At 40.4% G+C, this 12,311-nt stretch overlaps 1 protein-coding gene across 3 annotated transcripts in view; it reads left to right on the top strand.

Annotated features, from left to right (window-relative positions):
- The first annotated feature begins 34 nt into the window (after window positions 1–34).
- LOC121280031 (E3 ubiquitin-protein ligase RNF166) overlaps window positions 35–12,311 on the top strand; it is a 61,581-nt gene continuing 49,304 nt past the window's right edge. For all 3 annotated transcript variants that reach the window (XM_041191662.1, XM_041191661.1, XM_041191660.1), the window contains exon 1: window positions 35–203. In XM_041191662.1, the coding sequence (XP_041047596.1) occupies window positions 58–203 (146 nt within the window). In that variant the 5' untranslated portion in view covers window positions 35–57. The remainder of the gene's footprint in view (window positions 204–12,311) is intronic.

Below are 12,311 nucleotides of genomic sequence, written 5' to 3'. Positions count from 1 at the left end.
TGCGCCGCTTGTCGGCGCGACCTGATGACGCGTGTTTAGGTTGTAGAGGGTAAGATCATGGCGATGTTTCGGAGTTTGGTCTCCGGCAGTCAGGCGAAACAAGCGTCGGCAGCGCCGGGGGAAAACTTGGCGGATTCGTACAGCTGCCCCATCTGCCTGGAGGTCTACCATAAGCCGGTGTCTATAGCCAGCTGCGGACATGCGTGAGTTGAAGCGAGAAGCCTGATTGATTGATTGCTGAAGTGGTGTTGGGTCTGGGGATTAGAGTCACAGACAATGGCTGTGCGCAGCTGAGGGCAAGTTCAGGAAAAGAAGCTGTGTTTAGCAGCACCGTGCCAGGGAACTAAGAAGGGGACAGTAAGGGAATGATCAGCAAGCCCTTGACCAGGAACTTGCGGTTGTTTTGTCGTGGCTTAAAGCGCGCTTTGCAGGTTATGAAGTTTATCCAAAGCTCCTTCGATGGCGTCATTTTCACGGGTGATGCCCAGTCAGACTTTCAGCTGCTTTGTTGGGTCATCACAGCGATGTCACTAATAGCTATTAGGCAGTTGTTCGCGTTTTTGGGAACAATGTTCGCACGGAAGAATTTGGGTTTCTTCAGTTTGGTTCAAATGTTCCTCGCCCCAAAAAAACAATTCTACAAACGTAAGTTTGACTGATCACCTCTAAAACCGATATGACCGAAAGACTTTGAAGTGTGTGCTGTTTATAATAGGTACGTTTAGATTAGTGTGCTTTTTTAAGACATTTCCATTGCCATTTCCTCCGCTCTCGAATATATTCTGCCGATCAACGAACTTTGACACAATTAAATAAGCACCGACGTAATCAATATCTCACAATTATAAAGCTACAATGTAAACTTAACTGGCTTTATTGCTAACAGAACGGTGATGTAAATAGAATATACAATGTTAATTAGAGTTTACTGCAAAACCTGTGTGCTTGATTAGGAAGAGACAAATGATAGACACAATCAGATTTGTGAATTCCATAAATTAATACAGCCCATTCTGCCTTTAGCTGTCTTATTTTCTATTTTTATCTATGCTGCAGGCTCAGCAGATTTAAAATTTAAAAGGTTTCTCAATTTAACAAGGCTTTGTACGCTCTTGGATCTATACCATCAGAAAGAACAACATATACATTTATGATTTGCTCCAGCTGGCTGTCGTCAGTTTCCCCACCCCTGCCCCGGTAGATACGAGTATACAGAATTGATCTGCTGATGGACCCCAGAAGTCAGAGAATTAAGTTGGTTAAAGGAGTTACTATCAATCCTCTAGTAATAAAAATACCTGGAAAAACTCAGCAGGTCCGACAACATCTGCAGAGAGGAACACAGTTAATGTTTTGAGTCTGTATGACTCTTCAACAGAACTAAGGAAAAATAGAAGAGAGGTGAAATATAAGCTGGTTTAAGGGGGATGGGACAAGTAGAGCTGGATAGAGGGCCATTGATAGGTGGAAATTGCCAAAAGATGTCATAGACAAAAGGACAAAGAGGAGTTGACGGTAGTGATATTAGCTAAGAAATGTGCTAATAGGTGACATTAAGGGTAGAAAGTAGGATGAGCAAGGTACAGATAGCCCTAGTGTTGGTGGTGGTGGTGGTGGGGGGGGGTGGTGGAATCATAAGACATAGGAGCAGAAATTAGGCCAATCGGCCCATCGAGTCTGCTCTGCCATTCAATCATGGCTGATAAGTTTCTCAACCCCATTCTCCCGCCTTCTCCCCGTAACCTTTGATCCCCTTACCAATCAAGAACCTATCTATCTTGGTCTTAAATACACTCAATGACCTGGCATCCACAGCCTTCTGTGGCAATGAATTCCATAGATTCACCACTCTCTGGCTAAAGAAGTTTCTCCTCATCTCTGTTCTAAAAGGTCTTCCCTTTACTCTGAGGCTGTGCCCTCAGGTCCCAGTCTCTCCTACTAATGGAAACATCTTCCCCATGTCCACTCTATCCAGGTCTTTTAGTATTCTGTAAGTTTCAATCAGATCCCCCCTCATCCTTCTAAACTCCATCGAGTATAGACCCAGAGTCCTCAAACGTTCCTCATATGTTCAGCCTTTCATTCCTGGGATCATTCTCGTGAACCTCCTCTGGACCCTCTCCAGGGCCAGCACATCCTTCCTGAGATACGGGGCCCAAAATTGCTCACAATATTCTAAATGTTGTCTGACCAGAGCCTTATAAAGCCTCAGCAGCACATCCCTGCTTTTATATTCTAGTCCTCTCGAAATAAATGCCAACATTGCATTTGCCTTCCTAACTATCTACTCAACCTCAAGTTAACCTTAAGAGAATCCTGGACTAGGACTCCCAAGATCCTTTGCACTCCAGACTTCTGAATTCTCTCTCCATTTAGAAAATAGTCTATGCCCCTATTCTTCCTAACAAAGTGCATGATCTCACACTTCCCCACATTGTATTCCATCTGCCACTTCTTTGCCCATTCTCCTAACCTGTCCAAATCCTTCTGCAGCCTCCCCGCCTCCTCAATGCTACCTGTCCCTCCACATATCTTTGTATCATCTGCAAACTTAGCCAGGATGCTCTCAGTTCCTTCATCTAGATCATTAATGTATAAAGTGAAAAGTTGTGGGTCCCAACACTGACCCCTGCAGAACTCCACTAGTCACCGGCCGCCATCCTGAGAAGGACCCCCTTATCCCCACTCTCTGCCTCCTGCCAGACAGCCAATCTTCTACCAATGCTAGTACCTTGCCTCTAACACCATGGGCTCTTATCTTACTGAGCAGCCTCCTGTGCGGCACCCTGTCAAAGGCCTTTTGGATGTCCAAGTAGATAACATCCATTGGCTCTCCTTTGTCTAACCAACTCATTACCTCCTCAAAGAATTCTAACAGATTTGCCAGGCATGACCTCCCCTTGATGAAACCATGCTGACTTTGCCCTATTTTACCATGCACTTCCAAGTATTCTGAAATCTCATCCTTAATAATGGACTCTAAAATCTTACCAACGACCGAGCTCAGGCTAATCGGCATGTAATTTCCTGTCTTTTGCCTCACTCCCTTCTTAAACAGCGAGGTTACATTAGCGATTTTCCAGGCCTCTGGACCCTCCCTGACTCCAGTGATTCCTGAAACATCGCCACTAACGCCTCCACTATCTCTTCAGCTATTTCCTTCAGAATTCTGGGATGTAATCCATTTGGTCCAGGTGATTTATCCACCTTCAGACCTTTCAGTTTTCCTAGCATCTTCTCTTTGGTAATGGCCACCATACTCACCTCTGACCCCCGACTCTCTTGAACTTTGGAGATGTCATTCATGTCTTCCGCTGTGAAGACTGAAGCAAAGTACCTATTCAGTTCCTCCGCCATTTCTTTGTTCCCCACTACTACTTCTCCAGCGTCATTTTCCAGCGGCCCAGTGTCCACTTTTGCCTCTCTCTTACCCTTTACATATCTAAATAAACTCTTGCAATCTTCTTTTATATTACTGGCTAGTTTACCCTCATATTTAATCTTCTCCCTCCTTATTTCTTTTTTAGTTGACCTCTGTTGGTCTTTGTAGGCTTCCCAATCCCTTGGTTTCTCACTGCTATTCGCATTGAAATAGGCTAAAAGGTAGAGATAAAACAATGGATGGAAATACATTTAAAAATAATGGAAATAGGTGGGAAAAGAAAAATCTATATAAATTATTGGAAAAGAGGGGGATCGGAAAGGGGGTGGGGATGGAGAAGAGAGTTCATGATCTAAAATTGTTGAGCTCAATATTCCGTCCAGAAGGCTGTAAAGTGCCTAGTCGGAAGATGAGGTGGACAGCACCTTTCCGATCCCCCTTTTTTCCAATAATTTATATAGATTTTTCTTTTCCCACCTATTTCCATTATTTTTAAATACATTTCCATCCATTGTTTTATCTCTACCTTTTAGCCTATTTCGTTCCCTTCCCCTCATCTCACCCCCACTAAGGCCTTCTGTACCTTGCTCATCCTGCTTTCTACCCTTAATGTCACCTATTAGCACATTTCTTAGCTAATATCACCACTGTCAACCTCTTTGTCTTTTTGTCTGTGACATCTTTTGGCAATCTCCACCTATCACTGGCCCTCTATCCAGCTCTACTTGTCCCATCCCCCCTTAAACCAGCTTATATTTCACCTCTCTTCTATTTTTCCTTGGTTCTGTTGAAGAGTCATACGGACTCGAAACATTAACTGTGTTACTCTCCGCAGATGCTTTCGAACCGGCTGAGTTTTTCCAGGTCTTTTATTTTTGTTTTTGTTTTGGATTTCCAGCATCCGCAGTTTTTTGCTTTTATCTTAATCCTCTAGTAATGTTGTGCACCAACGAGGTCAAGCAAATATTCGACCAGGGTTAAGGCACTTTGTATGGAGTACGATTTTCTTATTCCCAAGAACATTATTAGTTGGTATTGGTTGATCAAAAGGGAGAAATTATTAAACCAAAGCAAAACACTATTTTTTGTTGAATCAAGTTTTATTAATTTCAGCCCTCCATTTTCTGCTGGCTAGTTTATCATTAGGTGTTATGTCTCTTGACTTAATGATTAATGTTAAACATGCAGAAATGTGCCACAGGTCATGGAGTGTTATGTTGATTTTTGTTTTCCTTTGATTTTATAAAAGACTTGAGCATTCATTTCTTCCTCTGTTTTCTATCATTTGTGTGAATAGAGAAAAGGAAGGAGCTTTCATTTTTACTGTTATGTATCATAGTAAAGGAAAATGCTTATTGAAACCCATTTGAAACAATATATTGTATCCCCCCTTTTGGTTCAAGACCATTGTAAAGAAATTATCCCCATAGCTGAGGGCTTTGATACTGACGTGGCCTTAAAGTTGTGATTGCTTTTTGTATCCTGGTGGTGAACCGAACTCGCTAATCATTTCTGGGAATGTTTGGTTGAGTTCTCAAAGATTGATTTTTTTTGTTTTAAATGCACACTGGGAGAGAATGTGCACCTCTTGGGGAAGAATTTCCAGGTATTTTGATTGTCAAGATTGTTTACAGAGAAGATTCTGTAGACGTCTCGAGTCCCAAAGCATGTATTTCTAAACGCAACGGTAGCTCAAGGGACTGGCACAATATGCATGTATACTGACTAATCAATAAGTTTACCCAATGTAATTTTCTAGGGAAGGTTCTGCAGAGATAAAAAAAAATTGCACAAAGTGTTTCGGTGTGGCACCATTATTGTTCTGTGCAAGATGAGAATAACAAGAATACACCAGATGGTGTATTCCAGGACCTTATTTGACATGTGTATTACAGCTTTACTTTGAATATTTCTGGCAAATGTTCAGTAATCGTACATAAGTCTGCCCTTTTCTGTTTTTTGCTGAGTGAATGAACATCCTGAAAATGTTTTAAATAATAAATCTGGGTACACGATGACTGGCAGTATCTCTAGAGTGGGGGGTTCTTAATCAGATAACGGAGGATCAAAGTGAGTAACGTTTGGGACAAGATCAAAAAGAGGAATACTGCAGATGCTGGAAATCTGAAATAAAAACAGAAAATGCTGGAAGTACTCAGCAAGTTATGGCAGCATCTGTGGAGAGAAGCAAAGTTACCATTTCAGGTCTGACCTTTCATCAGAACTGGGGAAAGTTCAATGTAATAGGTTTTCAACAAGGGGTGGGTGAGACAAGAACAAAAGGAAAGTCCATGATAGGTTGAAAGTCAGGAGAGATTGAATGACAGAAGAGATAGTCTTCCAGGGCCAAAGAGAATGGTAATGGGGCAAGACAAAGAGATAAAGATACAAATGATGCTCCTAGAGTAGGTGTGCTGCTGACTGAAGGAAATAAACCAAAACAAGCAAAGAAAAGGAAACAAATGGAGCACATATTATGGTCTGAAATTTTTGAATTCACTGTTGAGTTAGGAAGGCTGTAAAGTTCCTTAATGAAAGATGAGGTGCTCACATTGAGGTTCACTGGAAACAGTGCAGTAGACCTAGGGCAGTGTGGGACCAAGGTACAGAATTAAAATGACGGGCCACTGGAAGCTTGGGTTCCTGCTTGCGACTGAACGGAGGTGTTTCATAAAGCGGTCACCCAATCTGTGTTTGGTCTCCCCAGTGTAGACTTGATATGTTAAGTCTGTTTCTCTCCACGGATGCTGTGCTTTTCCCCTGCTCAAATGATACTCACTTTGATCCTCCGTTACCTGATTAAGATCCCTCCACTTTAGACATACTGCCAGTCATCGTATGCCCAGATTTATAAATAAGGTAATACAATTAAAACATCCCCCTTGCTTCATGGTATTCTAATGCTCATTTGTGAACAAGTGCACTTTTATGAACTGAGTAAATAAGGGCGACAAATGATGAAGTTGGAGGAAATAACAAGTCTACATGCTGGGCAGCAAATACATACACTAGATTGAAAGACGTCCATGTAAATCACTGCTTCACCTGGAAAGAGTTTTTGGAACCTCACACAATGAGGAGAGAGGAGGTAACATTACATCTCCTTTTACATATTACATCCCCTGCATTTGCATGGAAAGGTGCTGTGGGAAAGGGATTGTGTGTTGAGGGTGATTGAGGAATGGACTGGGATATCAAGGAGGGAGCGGTCCCTTTGGAATTCTGAAAGGAGAAGGAAAGGGAAGGTACGTTTGGTGGTGGCATCATGCTACAGTTGGCACAAGTGGCAGAAAATGATCCATTGAATACAGAGGTTGATGGGATGGTAGGTGAGGACAAGGAGAACCGTGTCGTGACTCTGGGAGGGAGGGGAAGGGTTGATGGCAGAAGTGGGGAAATGTGGCGGACACGCTCAAGGGCCCTGTCAGCCACAGTTGGTAGGGAATGAGTGAGGGAATCCTCAGTTGAGGAAAAATTAAGACATCTCAGAAACACTGTTGTGGAAGGTTGCATCATCAGAACAGATACAACAGAGATGAAAGAACTGGGAGAATGGAATGGAATCCTTGCAGGCTGCAGGGCTGTGCAGTTGAGGTAGCTGTGGAAGTCGGTGGGCAAATAATGAATATTAGTTGATAGCCTATTGCCAGAAATGGAAATAGTGAAGTTGAGGAAAGGAAGGGAAGAGTCAGAGATGGACCGTGTGAAGGCAAGAGAAGAGCGGAAATTGGAAGCAAAGTTGAAGTTTTTCAATTAAGGGCAGGAGCAGGACATGGTGGGAGAGGGCCTGAGTAAGACTGGAACAAGAAATGTTTGACATATCCTACAAAAAGGGCTAGCAGGCCAAACTGGATTGTTCTTGTATATCACTAGCAGCATTTTGAATGCTGACTGAAAGTGAGGAGAAAAGTTGGCATAAAATTATCAGCAATGCTTCATTATTTTGTGATGCTTTAGAACTTGAAGACCTAATCATTATTAAGCGACATGTTCTCAAATGGATTTTTTAGCATTATTTCGCAAGCAAAGATGTAGTCAAAATCTTCAAAACAGTTATTTATCTTTCCTAATCTTGGCTTCACTTGGCTGCTTTGTTTTATAAGATGATGTAGAAGCGAGCGAACATAAAACTGAAAAGGGAAATGTATATATCTGCATATGTGGAATGAAGAGTTTATTTGCACATTCCCTGTGCCTGTATCATATAAACTAAAAACAGAGTACTGTAAATTATATAGTATGCAGTATTTTCAAATTCACTTTATTAAAGATAGGAAATGTAAAAACATAATTTAAGTAATTTTTACACTTCTAAATTATATCTATCAATCTACCTTTTAATATATTAAAAATGTCCCTTGAGGATATGGAGAAAAGTCTTTATATTAAAAAAAGAAATAAATTAAACTTCAAAACCAATGTGCAAAGCTGTTACCGTGTACTTTTGCCCACCTGCAGGGAGATAAACAAGTTAAGAATCATGAAGTTAACTTAGAAATCTGTAGGTTGTAATTATGCATATTATTTCTTAAATATTTTAGAGAAGCTTACCAGCAGAGACTTGATTAATTGTAGTTGTAGTTTAACTGTCCTGTGCATATTAAACTGAAGGATTTCTATGCCCAATTACATGAATTCCAGCTGTTTGCAATGTTTTATGCAGAAATATTCCTGGGTTATTACCTCACCATGTATTGAGAGGCCATTTTCTAATATCCCCACATTTCACTTGTCGATAAAATGTCAGACAAAGGACCTCTGCCTTTCTGACTATTGGTTACTGCTGCCTTCTTCATGCAGAAAAGCCAAGCATGACACACAATGCTGGGAATAAGAGCAGAAATATCTCCATATTTGGAATAATTAAAAATAGTTGTTTCTTCATTGTCCTGGTCAAAGATGGGTTTGACCATATACTTTTATTCCAGTGATGTGTGTGAATTTCTGGGCAGGTGTGTGTATGTATGTTATTTTTCCAGTGTTTTATATAATTGTGTAATATTATACATTGGAATGTAAAAAGCATTAGATATATGCATTTGTTTTATATTATGATGTCTCAGTGGATACTTGTGAAGTATTGGCAGTTTAGATTAGGACATTTCAGGTTTTACTGAGTTAGTTGATCTCAGGCTGGGAAAGGAAGTCCTACAGTTGGCATCAGTTATTGGGACTAGGTAAAATTTGATTTTATAATCTGTGTTGGAAGTTTGTTTCAGTGCATGTACACTTCACATGATAGTATCAGGGTGAACCTGTCAGCAGCTTCCACGGTCAAACCACATTCCCCTTTTCCCTTGCTAATATTTTCTTCTTTTGCTTGGACTCCATTTTTGGTCACTCAGAGCTCCATGAAGTGCTTAGGTTTTTTTTCTGTATTAAAGGTGCAATATAAATGTTGTATCATGCTGTCTGTACTTGCATATGGCTATTTCAGGGAGCTTTATGCAATTATTTTTACAAGTACTGTATCACTTGCAGTATTATTTTTGCACCTGTCCAACAATGTCATTTAATAAATAATGGGAGCTTGTCAGAAAGGTACGGTGATAATCATGGGCGATTTTAATCCACATGTAGACTAGAAAAATCAGATGGGCAAAGGTAGCCTAGATGAGGAATTCATAAAATATTTTTGGGATGGTTTCTTAGAACAGCACATTCTTGTGCCAGTCAGAGAGCGGGCTAAACTAGACCTACTATTATGCAATGAGATAGTTTAATTAATGATCTCAAATGAAGGTGCCCTGGGTAGCAGCAATCATAATATGATTTGAGTTTTACATTCAGTTTGAGGGAGAGCAGAGAAGTTCTAAGACTAATGTTTTAAACTTAAATAAGGGCGATTATGAGGGCATGAAAACAAAAGTAGCCAAAGTGAGCTGGCAAATTAGATTAAGGGATAAGTCCATAGAGATGCAGTGGCAGACACTAAAGGGGATATTTCAGAATAGATACTTTCCAACAAGAAAGAAAAATTCCAAGGGGCAGACCCACCATCCGTGATTAACTAAAAAAGTTAAAGATAGTATCAAACTTAAAGAAAAAGCATATAATTGCGCAAAGATGGGTGGCAGGTCAGAAGATTGGACAGAATATATAAAACTAAAGAATGACTAAAAGATTGATAAGGAAGGAAAAATTAGAGTACGAGAGAAAGCTAGCTAGAGATATAAAGACGTCTGTTAAGAATTTCTATGGATATTCAAAGAAGAAGAGTTAACAAAGCGAGCATGGTCCTATAGAAAGTGAGTCTGGAGAATTAATAATGGAAAATAAGGAAGTGGCAGGTGAATTGAACAGGTATTTTGCATTGGTCTTCACTATAGAGGATACAAGTAACATCCCAGAAATAGCTGTAAACCAGAAAATGGAAGGGAGGGAGGAACTCAAGAAAATTACAATCACCAGACAAGTGGTATTGAGCAAATTGTTGGAGCTGCGGGCTGACAAGTTCCCAGCTCCTGGTGGACTTCACCCTAGGGTCTTAAAAGAAGTGACTAGGGCGATAGTTGATACGTTGGTTTTAATTTTCCAAAATTCCTTGGATTCAGGTAAGGTTCCATTAGATTGGAAAATAGCGAATGTAACTGCTTTATTCAAAAGGGATGGAGACAGAAAACAGGAAGCTACAGGCCAGTTAGCCTAACATCTGTTGGAGAGAAATGTTAGAAGCCATTATTAAAGACGTTATATCAGGGCACTTGGAGAAATTCAGAATAATCAGACAGAGTCAACATTGTTTTGTGAAAGGGACATCATGTGTAACCAATTTATTGGAGCTCTTTGAAGAAGTAACAAATGCTGCAGATAAAGGAGAACTGTGCTTAGATTTCCAGAAGGCATTTGATAAGGTGCTGCATCAAAGGTTATTGCAAAAAATAAAAGCTCATGCTGTAGGCGATAACATATTGGCATGGATTGAAGAATGGCTAGCTAACAGGAAACGGAGAGTAGGCAGAATTGGGTCATTTTCTGGTTGGCAAGATTTAAAGAGTGGTGTGCCACAGGGATCAGTACTGGGGCCTCAACTTTTTACAATTTATATAAATTACTTGGATGAAGGGACTGAAGGTATGTTTGCTAATTACACAAGGATAGGCAGAGCAGTAAGATGTAAAGAGGCATAAAGAGGTTACAAAGGGATATGGATAGGTTAAGTGAGTGGACAAAGATCTGGCAAATGGACTATAATGTGGGAAAATGTTAAATTGTCCATTTTGGCAGGAAGAACAAAAAAGAAACACATTATCAAAAAGGTGAGGGGTTACAGAGCTCTGAGTTTCATAGGGATCCAGGTAGCCTAATGCATGAATATCAAAAGGTTGGTGTGCAGGTACTGCAAGTAAATAGGAAAGCTAATAGAATATTATCATTTATTGCAAAGAAAATTGAATACGTAAGTAGGGAGGTTATGCTTCAGTTATATAGATCATTAGTGAGACCACATCTGGAGTGCTTTGTACAGTATTGGTTGTCTTATTTAAGGAAAGACGTAAATGCATTGGAAGCAGTCAGAGAAGGCTTACTAGACTAATACCTGGAATGGGTGGGTGTCTTATGAGGAAAGGTTGGACAGGCTAGGCCTTAATCCACTGGAGTTTAGAAGAGTAAGAGGTGACTTGACTGAAACATACAAGATCCTGAGGGGGCTTGACAAAATGAAGGTGGAGAGGATGTTTCCTCTTGTGGGAGAATCTAGAACTAGGGATCACTGTTTGAAAATAAGGGTTGCCCATTGAAGACAGAGATGAGGAGAACATTTTCTCAGAGGGCTGTGAGTCTTTGGAACTCTTTTCCTAAAAGGCGGTGGAAGCAGAGCCTTTGAATATTTTTAAGGCAGAGGTAGATTGATTCTTGATAAGCAAGGGGTTGAAAGGTTATTGGGGGTAGTTAGGAATGTGGAGTTGAGGTTACAATCAGATCAGCCATGACCTTATTAAATGGCAGAGCAGGTTTGAGCAACTGAGTGGCCTACTGTCTCTAATTCGTATGCTTGTAACTATTATATTAACTATTATATTTTCACTGTATCAACTGTAACTCTGGAGCAAAACGTTTATATGTTAATAAGCTTCAGAAATCTGAGAATTGGTGAGGCCATAATGTTTTGACCAGTGCAGTGCAAAATATAACCTCACCAGTACGACTCAAGAATATTGATTACCTTTCAACCTTGTTTACATTGATCATCGGGAACAATATGTAGATTAATTTATTACCACTACATTATTATTTATTGAATAATAAGAGTGCACAGATTAAACATAATAACATAAGAAATAGAAGCAGAAATAGGCCATTTGGCCCTTCAGCCTGCTCTGCCATTCAATGAGATCATGGCTAACCTAATAATGGCCTTAACTCCACTTTCCTGCCTGCCTCCATAACCCTGGTCAATCAAAAATATGTCTCACTCAGCCCTAAATATATTCAAGCCAGCCTCCACAGCTCGCTGGGGAAGAGAATTTCAAAGACTAACGAGCCTTTGAAAGAAGAAATTCCTGCTCATCTCCATCTTAAATGAAAGACTCCTTATTTTTAAACTTTGCCCCCTGGTTCTGGATTGCCCCACGAGAGAAAGCATTCTATCTGCATCCACCTTGTTAAGCCCCCTCAGAATCTTGTATTTCAAAAAGATCACCTCTCATCTAAACTCAAACCAGTATAGGCCTAACCTGCTCTTTCCTCATGAGACAGACCCCTCATCTCAGGAATCAGTCTAGTGAACCTTCACTAAACTGCTTCCAGTGCAAGTATATCATTCCTTAAGTGAGGTAACCAAAACTGTACAAAATACTGTAGATGTCATCTTACCAATACAGTATACAGTTGTAGTAGGATTTCCCTACTTTTATACTCCATCCCCCTCAATAAAGGCCAACATTCCATTTGCCTTCCTAATTACTTGCTGTAACTGACTCTTTGC

This window comes from Carcharodon carcharias, chromosome 7 (assembly GCF_017639515.1).
Source record: "Carcharodon carcharias isolate sCarCar2 chromosome 7, sCarCar2.pri, whole genome shotgun sequence".
NCBI lineage: Eukaryota > Metazoa > Chordata > Chondrichthyes > Lamniformes > Lamnidae > Carcharodon > Carcharodon carcharias.
This window is presented reverse-complemented; position numbering and strand designations above follow the sequence as displayed.